Source organism: Manis pentadactyla, chromosome 9, assembly GCF_030020395.1.
Source record: "Manis pentadactyla isolate mManPen7 chromosome 9, mManPen7.hap1, whole genome shotgun sequence".
Lineage (NCBI taxonomy): Eukaryota > Metazoa > Chordata > Mammalia > Pholidota > Manidae > Manis > Manis pentadactyla.
Window position 1 is genome coordinate 19806122 of NC_080027.1, and position 11948 is coordinate 19818069.

The 11948-nt window shown below is 39.7% G+C and overlaps 1 protein-coding gene across 1 annotated transcript; it reads left to right on the forward strand.

The window, feature by feature from the left end:
* Window positions 1-8927: 8927 nt before the first annotated feature.
* On the forward strand, window positions 8928-9851 carry LOC118908012 (olfactory receptor 9G1-like). Its single transcript, XM_036877079.2, has one exon. The coding sequence runs from the start codon at window positions 8928-8930 to the stop codon at window positions 9849-9851; it is 924 nt and encodes a 307-aa protein (XP_036732974.2).
* Window positions 9852-11948: the final 2097 nt, after the last annotated feature.

Consider the following 11948-nt stretch of genomic DNA (forward strand, 5'->3'; position numbering starts at 1 on the left):
AGCATTGTTTTACTTAACACCAAATGTGAAAGGAGGTGATATAATGCTTAAGTACCAGGACTCTGATGGAAGACAGTACTACGAACAAATTACATAAATAGCAGCTACTTATTAAATCTCAGTTTGGTCATCAGCAAAATTATTGTTTTATTCTTTAAAAATATCCATGAAGGATGTTGCATGTATGTATATCATGATGACTGTGAAATACTAAATACAGTACTTGACTCAGAATATAATATTTAACATTTTCAGCCATTATTTAATAAGTAATCATATTCTGGTATCATGATGAGAACAAGGGACTAATCAGATCAGAAGATATTGAGTTTAAGATTGAGGTTAGGAATTTGAAACTTCTTCCCACACGAAGCCCCTCACGGTGCTGTGAGGCTACCACGTCTGGGGAGGTTTCTCCCCACACAGTAGATGAAATTCCGCCAGGACATGGAGGGCTCTCTACTAAACTGGGAAAGAATTTGTGATCAGGTTGACCAAGAGCCGGCAAGAAAGGAACTCATTAAAGCAAGAGTAGAAGCTAATGTCAGCAGCTGTGCATGCAACAGAGAGCAAGGAAGAGCAGAGGGAGAAAGTGGACGTTCATTGAACTGCTGACAGCACAGGGCAAACCCTTTATCAAGTCCTAAAACCAGGGACACCAGACACCCAGGGTCCACTCAGTCTTCAGTGTGTGCGAATTACATCCCTACCTCTCCAGGATTTGGGAAGGCTGCAGTGCACTGGGTGAGTGAGATCATGTCCACATCCCTACTGGTATGAAATAAAATGGAGAGAGAGAAAAGGACTGTGCTAAGACTAGAAAGCTGAATGAAAAGAAATAGCAAAGTGAAACACTTAGCACCAGAGGTGGAGTTTGGCAAGTTTTGTCTTTATCATGAAAAAGAGTTTAGAGACAAAGTGAAGTTGGCTTATACAGCAAGACTGTTATTTGGTAAACTGTGCAAACTCAGATGGGAGTGTGGGCAACCCTGAAACGAGGTGCACTTAGGGTTTATGTTTGGGTTTACAGGGTCTCTGTTGTAGGCGTAGGCACGAGGAATGAGGCAAGCAGGTGGTCAACAATTCCTCTGAAGTTTTGTCCTAAGAATAGGGATACTTAGGTGACTGCTTGATACGGATCTCTGCCTTCTTTTCCCAAGTGGACAGAGTTACGCTCTGGAGGTCTGCCTCTTCCTGGGTACAAAGTTACTTAATTAATTTAGGGTCTGGAAAAAGAGGAAGTACAGCACATAGACTAAGTTAAAGAACAAGCTGGGCACTTTTGCAGAGTAAATACACTTTACAGTGATATGACCCTTGTCCCATTTCCTTTCTCTATCTCAGTAGTGCTCCTGGATCCCTTTTATCACCGATTTTGTCCAGCACAAAACTGTTCTCAGTTTGTGTTGTTGGGGAGGAAGCACTATCCACTACCACTAAGATTCTTCTGCTGGGTTAGGAATCAAATTGACATGAGACAGATTAAAGGAGAAAAAAATCAAACTAAATTATGTGTATATGGGGAATGCATAGATAGATTCCAGAGACAGGGAGAATGAGATATAAATGTCATCCTGAACGAAGGAGAAGGGCTCAGGGTCTGAGGTTCAAAGGGAAATGGATGTGATTCTCAGGAGTATGAAAAGAATAAATGTGTCGTAACAAAATACTTTCTGAGTCAGAGACATGCAAGGGGCACAGATTGAAATGTTAACAAACAAGCTTTGCTTTGTGGCATCCCTGCCTGCCAATCACCCCTGGGTTACATTATAATGCAGTCATCTGTGGTGATAGCCCTCCTGTTGGAGTAGTTCCTCCATGGAAATGCTTCTTACAGGTTGTGGTCTGGGGAAGTTAAAGCATCTCCTTGGGTCTTTTGCCCATTTATAGTTTTCACCACCAAATACCTGCATGTCACACACAACAGCCTGCTCTTGGTCGCTACTGTATGAAGTGTTCCATTGGAAACAAACAGCCAAAATATCTCAAAATAACGAGTAAACTACTATAAAACACACATTGAAGTGATCCATGTTTTACAGCAAAAGCAGATGGGAAGGAGCACAGTGATAAAAAAAACAAAATGCAACCAGCAAAGGTGAGTTCTACTTGGCTTTGTTAAGCTCTTCCTGAATGGGCAGTATCTGAAGAGCAAGTAGACAGCTACCCAGAGATGCTGTTCAGAATGGGAGCTGTGTGTAGACAAGGGACGAGGGCAAGGAAGTCATGAACAAAAGAAAAGAATGGACATTTGGAAGCCCGGACATCTTCCTTTAGGGGAGGAACCAGCAGGATGTCCATCATGCAGATTCCCTCACTGGTGCTATCATGTAATTTCAAATTGGCCCCCAAAATGTCACATTTCTGGTATAGGTTGTAGCTGTAATTCAGGCTCTGTTTGTCGTCTTGGGTGTGTGTGGGAGGGGGAAGAACAATGTGTCCATTTATTGTTGTTGTTTCTTTTTTTAATAGTAGTCTTGGCAACTTTGTATTCCCATCATTGTATTCCATTTTTTAGTATATTTTTTTTCTTAAAACTTGTGTATACGAACTATGTCAAGTTTTTTTCTTTTCCTCTCCTGAGTATTTTCCTGTGTGTATCGGCATTGTTATGAGATATGAATGAATATATACTGGCTGTAGGGTGTCCCAGTACGAGAAATAACTGAAGTATTAACATTTAGTCATTAAAAAATATCTTAAAAATGGTAAATTTCACTATTCCAGATATACACTAGTAAAAATTTCAGCTGAGAAGAAATACATTTAGCAAAAAAAGTAAAGAACAAATGGACATTTTGAAGTAGACAAAGGAACAAGGAGATAGAAATTGTAAATCTTTACTTCCTTTAGATGAACAAGCATTTCTGAAAGAAAAAATAAGTAATCAACCCTTAATTTGTAATTCAATATTGTTAAAGTCATTAACAAGGAGACCATTAGACTGAGCTGGTTTTCATACTTTGGTAGCCTGCATAAGCTTACAAAACCTAAGCTAGCGTCAATGAATCCCAGTTAATGAAACCTAAGAATTACCAATCAAAACAGCCAACCAGGCATTCCCAAATTAGCAACCACTTAAGTTGTTGATAATCAAATTATTTCTTAGCTTTGCTCCTGCTTCTGTATACACACTTCTCCTCTAGTTGCCGTCTGTAGACAGCTCCTAGCCACGTTCAGTTTGGTCCTGCATGATTTGAGTTTACATTTGGTCAAGGACACTCTTGGAATCTTTCATGTGCCTAAGTATCTTTTAGAAACATATAATTGTAAGGTAAATAGATTGCTGCAAATGAAATCTTTTTTGAAAATATACACTTATACTGTTGGATTCTAGACTTGAAGATTTACTAGTGGTATTGAATTAGGAAAGGACAGGAGACGAGCATCATGATTAACTTTTCCTACCTATAAGAAAAATGACAAGACGTAAACAGTATTGTAAGAAAGGGAGAAACCCAATCTTAAGGCTAAATTTCCATTTTAAAAACGAGGGAGTTAGGAGGTAAGATTCCTCATACATTCTTTTTTTTTCTTTTCCTTCCTTCCTTCCTTCCTTCCTTCCTTCCTTCCTTCCTTCCTTCCTTCCTTCCTTCCTTCCTTCCTTCCTTCCTTCCTTCCTTCCTTCGTTTCTTGCTTTCTATTATTTTTCCCTTATAAATTCTTTAGTAAGCAGCCAACAACCTATCTTAGGACAGAGGAGCTAGTCCTAAATGATATGTCCCCCCAGTTTGAGGGTAGCCACTATATTAGAGAATAACCAGTTCAATAAATTCCTTGTGTTTAGTTTATCTTACAGAATTATCTGGAGGACTGACTGTGGACAAGAACAGTGTCCTTCACTGGAGATAAATCTCATGAGACCACATGTCAAGCTTACTAAGCCTCACTCTCCCTGCTGCCCTTTGCCCCAATTGTGCAAGACTTAAAAGACAGAAAACTGTGCAATTCAGGGCACCTCATCTCTGAGGTTGCCCAAAGCCCTCCTTTTTAAAATTTTATTTTGGTATCATTAATCTACAATTACATGAAGGACATTATGTTTACTAGACTCCCCCTTCACCAAGTCCCGCCCACTTCCCCGTTCACAGTCACTGTCCACCAACATAGTAAGATGCTGTAAAATCACTACATGTCTTCTCTGTGTTACACAGCCCTCCCCGTGCCCCCCCACACTATACATGCTAATCGTAATGCCCCCTTTCTTTTTTTCCTGCCCTTATCCCTCCCTTCCCACCTATCCTCCCCAGTTCCTTTCCCTTTGGTAACTATTAGTCCATTCTTGGGTTCTGTGCTTCTGCTACTGTTTTGTTCCTTCAGTTTTGCTGTGTTCTTATACTCCACATATGAGTGAAATCATTTGGTACTTGTCTTTCTCCGCCTGGCTTATTTCACTGAGCATGATACCCTCTAGCTCAATCCATGTTGTTGCGAATGGTAGGATCTGTTTTTTACTTATGGCTGTGTAATATTCCATTGTGTATATGTACCACCTCTTCTTTAGCCATTCATCTAGTGATGGACATTTAGGTTGCTTCCAAATCTCGGCTATTGTAAATAGTGCAGCGATAAACATAGGGGTGCATCTGTCTTTTTCAAACTGGAGTGCTGCATTCTTGGGGTAAATTCCTAGAAGTGGAATTCCTCGGTCAAATGGTATTTCTATTTTGAGCATTTTGAGGAACCTCCATACTGCTTTCCACAATGGTTGAACTAATTTACATTCCCACTAGCGGTGTAGGAGGGTTCCCCTTTCTCCACAACCTCGACAACATTTATTGTTGTTTGTCTTTTGGGTGGTAACCATCCTTACTGCTGTAAGATGATATCTCATTGTGGTTTTAATTTGCATTTCTCTGATGACAAGTGATGTGGAGCATCATTTCATGTGTCTGTTGGCCATCTGAATTTCTTCTTTAGAGAACTGTCTATTCAGCTCCTCTGCCTATTTTTTAATTGGGTTATTTGCTTTTTGTTTGTTGAGGTGTGTGAGCTCTTTATATATTTTGGATGTCAACCCTTTATCGGATCTGTCATTTTCGAATATATTCTCCCATACTGGAGGATACCTTTTTGTTCTATTGATGGTGTCCTTTGCTGTACAGAAGCTTTTCAGCTTGATATAGTCCCATTTGTTAATTTTTGTGTTTGTTTCCCTTGCCTGGGGAGATATGTTCAAGAAGAGGTCACTCATGTTTACATCTAAGAGATTTTTGCCTATGTTTTTTTCTAAGAGTTTTATGGTTACATGACTTACATTGAAGTCTTTGATCCATTTTGAATTTACTTTTGTGTATGGGTTTAGACAGTGATCCAGTTTCATTCTCTTCAATGTAGCTGTCTAGTTTTGCCAGCACCATCTGTTGAAGAGACTGTCATTTCCCCATTGTATGTCCATGGCCCCTTTATCAAATATTAGTTGACCATATATGTTTGGGTTAATGTTTGGAGTCTCTATTCTGTTCCATTGGTCTGTGGCTCTGTTCTTGTGCCAGTACCAAATTGTCTTGATTACTGTGGCTTTGTAGTAGAGCTTGAAGTTGGAGAGTGAGATTCCGCCCACTTAATTCTTCCTTCTCAAGATTGCTTTAGCTATTTGGAGTCTTTGGTGTTTCCATATGAATTTTTGAACTATTTGCTCCAGTTCATTGAAGAATGCTGTTGGTAGTTTGATAGGGATTGCATCGAAGCTGTATATTGCTTTGGGCAGGAAGCTCATTTTGATGATATTAATTCTTCCTAGCCAGGAGCATGGGTTGAGTTTCCATTTGTTAGTGTCCTCTTTAATTTCTCTTAAGAGTGTCTTATAGTTTTCAGGGTATAGGTCTTTCACTTCCTTGGTTAGGTTTATTCCTAGGTATTTTATTCTTTTTGATGCTATTGTGAATGGAATTGTCTTCCTGATTTCTCTTTCTGTTGGTTCATTGTTTCTTGTATAGGAAAGCCACAGATTTCTGTGTATTAATTTTGTATCCGGCAACTTTGCTGAATTCCGATATTAGCTCTAGTAGTTTCAGAGTGGAGTCTTTAGGGTTTTTTATGTACAATATCATGTCATCTGCAAATAGTGACAGTTTAACTTTTTCTTTCCCAATCTGGATTCCTTGAATTTCTTTGTTTTGCTAATTGCCATGGCTAGGACCTCCAGTACTATGTTGAATAACAGTGGGAAGAGTGGGCATCCCTGTCTTGTTCCCAATCGCAGAGGAAAAGCTTTCAGCTTCTCGCTGTTCAGTATGATGTTAGCTGTGGGTTTATCATATATGGCCTTTATTATGTTGAGGTACTTGCCCTCTATATCCATTTTGTTGAGATTTTTTATCATGAATGGATGTTGAATTTTGTCGAATGCTTTTTCAGCATCTATGGAGATGATCATGTGCATTTTGTCTTTCTTTTTGTTGATGTGGTGGATGATGTTGATGGACTTTCGAATGTTGTACCATCCTTGCATTCCTGGGATGAATCCCACTTGGTCATGGTGTATGATCCTTTTGTTGTATTTTTGAATATGGTTTGCTAATATTTTGTTGGGTATTTTTGCATCTACGTTCATCAGGGATATTGGTCTGTAGTTTTCTCTTTTGGTGGGGTCTTTGCCTGGTTTTGGTATTAGGGTAATGTTGGCTTCATAGAATGAGTTTGGGAGTATTCCCTCCTCTTCTATTTTTTGGAAAACTTTAAGGAGAATGGGTATTATGTCTTCTCTGTGTGTCTGATAAAATTCCGAGGTAAATCCATCTGGCCTGGGGGTTTTGTTCTTTGGTAGATTTTTGATTACCGCTTCAATTTCATTGCTGGTAATTGGTCTGTTTAGATTTTCTGCTTCTTTCTGGGTCAGTCTTGGAAGGTTGTATTTTTCTAGGAAGTTGTCCACTTCTCCTAGGTTTCCCAGCTTGTTAGCATATAGGTTTTCATAGTATTCTCTACTAATTCTTTGTATTTCTGTGGGTCCGTCGTGATTTTTCCTTTCTTGTTTCTGATACTGTTGATTTGTGTTGGCTCTCTTTTCCTCTTAATAAGTCTGGCTAGAGGCTGATCTATTTTGTTTATTTTCTCAAAGAACCAGCTCATGGTTTCATTGATTTTTGCTATTGTTTTATTCTTCTCAATTTTATTTATTTCTTTTCTGATCTTTATTATGTCCCACCTTCTGCTGACCTTAGGCGTCATTTGTTCTTCTTTTTCCAATTTTGATAATTGTGACATTAGACCATTCATTTGGGATTGTTCTTCCTTCTTTAAATATGCCTGGATTGCTGTATACTTTCCTCTTAAGACTGCTTTTGCTATATCCCACAGTAGTTGGGGCTTTGTGTTGTTGTTGTAGTTTGTTTCCATATATTGCTGGATCTCCATTTTGATTTGGTCATTGATCCATTGATTATTTAAGAACGTGTTGTTAAGCCTCCATGTGTTTGTGAGCCATTTTGCTTTCCTTGTGCAATTTATTTCTAGTTTTATGCCTTTGTGGTCTGAAAAGTTGGTTGGTAGGATTTCAATCTTTTGGAATTTACTGAGGCTTTTTTGTGGCCTAGTATGTGGTCTATTCTGGAGAATGTTCCATGTGCACTTGAGAAGATTGTGTATCCTGTTGCTTTTTGATGTAGAGTTCTGCAGATGTCTATTAGGTCCATCTGTTCTAGTGTGTTGTTCAGTGCCTCTGTGTCCGTACTTATATTCTGTCTGGTGGATCTGTCCTTTGGAGTGAGTGGTGTGTTGAAGTCTCCCAGAATGAATGCATTGCATTCTATTTCCTCCTTTAATTCTATTAGTATTTGTTTCACATATGTTGGTGCTCCTGTATTGGGTATATATATATTTATAATGGTTACACCCTATTGTTGGACTGAACCCTTTATCATTATGTAATGTCCTTCTTTATCTTTTGTTACTTTCTTTATTTTGAAGTCTATTTTGTCTGATACTAGTATTGCAACACCTGCTTTTTTCCCTCTGTTGTTTGCATGAAATATCTTTTTCCATCCCTTGACTTTAAGTCTGTGTATGTCTTTGGGTTTTAGGTGAGTCTCTTGTAAGCAGCAAATGGATGGTTCTTGCTTTTTTATCCATTCCATTACTCTGTGTCTTTTGATTGGTGCATTCAGTCCATTTACATTTGGGATGATTATTGAAAGGTATGTACTTATTGCCATTGCAGGCCCAAAGCCCTCCTTTTAAGTGCATACTTTTCAATGAGGCCTTCACACTGCCCCACTTATTAAGTCTTGCCTTGGCGCTCTTCCAGTACTGTCTCTGTTGTATCCGCTATTTCATTCTAATTCAAAGTCTTCACTCTGTCTCTGCCTTACTTCTGATAAGTAGAGAGGGGCTCCTGAGAGCTTTGATTTGCACCTGAAAGTTCCTGTAACCTGGGTAACCTGGACAGCACTGCAGCTGCATGATCTGTCCTCATAGACTGCCTGAAAAAACACTTTTTCTTAAAAGTTCTTGGAACAAAATCTCACTCCATTCCATGCTCCCTGGCTCTCCCAAATCATGGGGCAGTAGGGGCTAGTCCCCATGCCATACAGATACAAGCAGACATGGGACTCTGGATTACCCTGGCTTTAGGTGTTGGCAAGGGAATCTACCCTAGGCTGAGGAGGAGTTCAGCAAACATCCCCTCTATACTTACCTGTTCTCAGCCACCTGCAAGGCAACTGCCATCCCTTGTTACTCCTGCTTAAAGAAATTCCATTCTTACCTACACTCATCCATCTGCTACAGAATTCTCCTTCGTTCAGAGTCAGGAACCCTCCCCCATTCAGCTTATAGGTTCACCTAAGTGAGCAGGGAGGGACCTCCCCAGACTCGGCTGTCTGGCAACAGTACTATGTTACACTGAGGAAGCATTTATTACTTCAGCACAGTGATTCAGGCTGAACTCTCCTCTTCTCCCCTCCCAGGTGACATTCCCTAGAGCCATGGAGAGGAGCAACCACACGGTGACAGAGTTCATCCTGCTGGGCTTCAGCACAGACCCCGTGACGCAGCACGTCCTCTTTGTGGTATTCCTGGCTGTGTACTCTGTGACCGTGGTAGGAAATATCACCCTCATGGTGCTGATCTGCAATGACTCCCGGCTGCACACACCCATGTATTTTTTCATTGGGAATCTGTCTTTTCTGGATCTCTGGTATTCCTCTGTCTACACTCCCAAAATCCTGGTGATCTGCATCTCTGAGGATAAAAGCATCTCCTTTGCTGGCTGTGTAGCTCAGTTCCTCTTCTCAGGTGGGCTGGCGTATACTGAGTGTTACCTGCTGGCTGCCATGGCTTATGACCGCTATGTGGCCATCTCTAAGCCGCTGCTTTACTCACAGGCTATGTCCGTAAAGCTGTGTGCATTTTTGGTAATGGCCTCATACCTTGGTGGCTTTTTTAACTGTTCCATCGCCACTGAAAGAACATTTTCCATTAACTTCTGTGGAGTCAACGTCATTGATGACTTTTTCTGTGATTTGTTTCCATTACTGAAATTGGCCTGTGGGAGGAAAGATGGCTTCCAGGCTGTGCTTTTCTTCTGCCTGGCCTCCAATGTCATTACCCCCTGTGTGCTCATCCTCGCCTCCTACCTCTTCATCATCACCACCATCCTGAGGATCCGCTCCACCCAGGGCCGCCTCAAAGCCTTCTCTACATGCTCCTCCCACCTGACCTCTGTCACCTTGTACTATGGCTCCATTCTCTACATTTACACTCATTCCCGATCTAGGAATTCTTTCATGACGGACAAAATCGTTTCTACATTTTACACTGTGGTGTTCCCCATGCTGAATCCCATGATCTACAGCCTGAGGAATAAGGATGTGAAAGAAGCTATGAATAAAGTCTTCAGAAAATCATGATTCTCTCCTTCTAAGGACATTCAAGGACAATTTTGCTCAGGTTATTCTATTTCATGCCATTGTGCACTATCATAGTCAAGAATTCGTACAATGCTAGTTAAAGAATTAGTACTTTTGATACAATTCAATTCAGGAGACCTAAGAAGGGAAATTTAGGGATATTTAGGAGATGAATTTTAAACATAAAAACATAAGGATTTCTACTGAACTTCAATTTCAATTTATTCTAGATTAAAAACAAACCTTAAATCCCAAATTGTTGCCCTTTCTTCATGAAATGAAAGAGCCATTTCTTTATCATAACAATATTTTAGCTGCCTGATATATATGAGTATTTATATAGCTATTTCCTGGAAATAGGAACAAATATTCTGGATTATCTTTGAATACTTTCCTATGACACTTAACTAATTGAAAGGGTCACTTTCCATTCCCTTAGCAGAGTCTCCTCAGTACTTTTGTATATTTTTTCACCCTGAAGCATTAGCACAGACCCAGAGGCACCCATGAAATAAGTCAGAACAGTTATGCTCAGTAACCATGATCCCCACAATCTCTATGTCTTACACATGTTCTCATTCAAGGAAAAATCAGAGAAGTTCTCATAGATATGACTTTGTGAATCACGGTTGAATTACCTGGTTCCTCTTTCATTTTATAGGGGTGAACCTATGATGAATTCTATCCTCAAGTTGTGATATTCTAGGCATCAAAACACCATTATTGTGATAAAAACTAATAACTACAGTGAGATGAAGCAATCTGAGAAAAAGAAGTCTGCGAGTTCATATTATTTAAAAGAGAAAAGCCTATATAGGGAAAAGTGAGGCAATGTTAATATAATTTCTGTTGATAGAACATGAACAGGTCCATGTTTCTATTAGTATGAGCATTAATCAAAAAACAAAATGGAAGAAAGTGAAATTGAAGGAAGTAGTTTCTAAAACTGTAGGATGTCCAGGCAGAGCAGGAGAGCCTGACCAGCCCTGACAGTGGTTCGCAGTAACCTGAAGAGTAAATCCCAAGGGCACACTTAGTACTAGGGGTGATCTGGAATCCTAGCAGGCCCAGGCAGAGAAGATTAGTTCCAAGATGCTTGATGTAGACAATGTTCTAGAAAGCCATCTATGCCAGTGCAGACACTCATTTCCTAAAAGATATTTCTGTATTTCCTGCTCATAATATAATTTCTGTAGAATATATTTATTAAGTAATGTTAACAGATCTAATTGGTATCTCTTAGTGGCAGAAAATCATTATGGGAAAATGGAAAGTTGTTTCTAAGTTGTGTTTAGGACAAATGAGTTCTAATAAACATTTTTAAAAGTACACATGTTGATTGGTGTTCTCCTCCATGCAACAAATCTCTTGGACTTACATGTTTAACTTTTAAAAATGAACTCTTGCTGATCTTTCACTGCAGGGATGATGAGCAGTGGGCATTTCTGGGTAGCAGGACTTGTGATATGCCCCAAATTATAGTATAAAGGCTCTTACAGTCCCTGTCAGATTGTGTCTAGTTGAAAATAAAAGGTGGGTGTTGGGAAGGAATAAGGATCTGTATAGTAGCAACTTACAAAGCTAACTACTATATAACTTCCCACTGGATAAACACAAACACAAACCACTCTCTACCCACGTCCTTGTCCGATTCTGGTCCATTCACTCTTTCACAGCACCACGGTTGAGTGAGTTACATGGTAAGCTGCCCAAATTTCCTTATTGGAAATCTTTTATTGTTAACGTGCCACTTTAGCCAGCTATTTATTGAGAGATTCCTAATATATGAATGGTGAATAGTCTATTTTGCTTTTACAAGTATGTACACCTTCCTGCAGAATGCCTTTGGATATGCACACACTAGTTTTCATCTAACCTTCACATACTGTAAAGTAGGACTGCCGTCATCCTGGTAAATGTGACATACTAAGAGGGTTCCTTGGAACTCTGATGTCCTAATTTGGTCTCTACAGGATGGTGCAGCTTAGCCATATGTCAGGTGGTGCTTATGTTCTCGGGGTTAGAGGGCCCGTGATGAACTGAACTTTTCCATGAATGTGGACTGGCAGCCAATGAAATAATTGCATTAATTACATG

What these genes read in the sequence shown, in the direction of transcription:
- LOC118908012 (XM_036877079.2), top strand. Translation starts at nt 8,928, where the DNA reads ATGGAGAGGAGCAACCACACGGTGACAGAGTTCATCCTGCTGGGCTTC.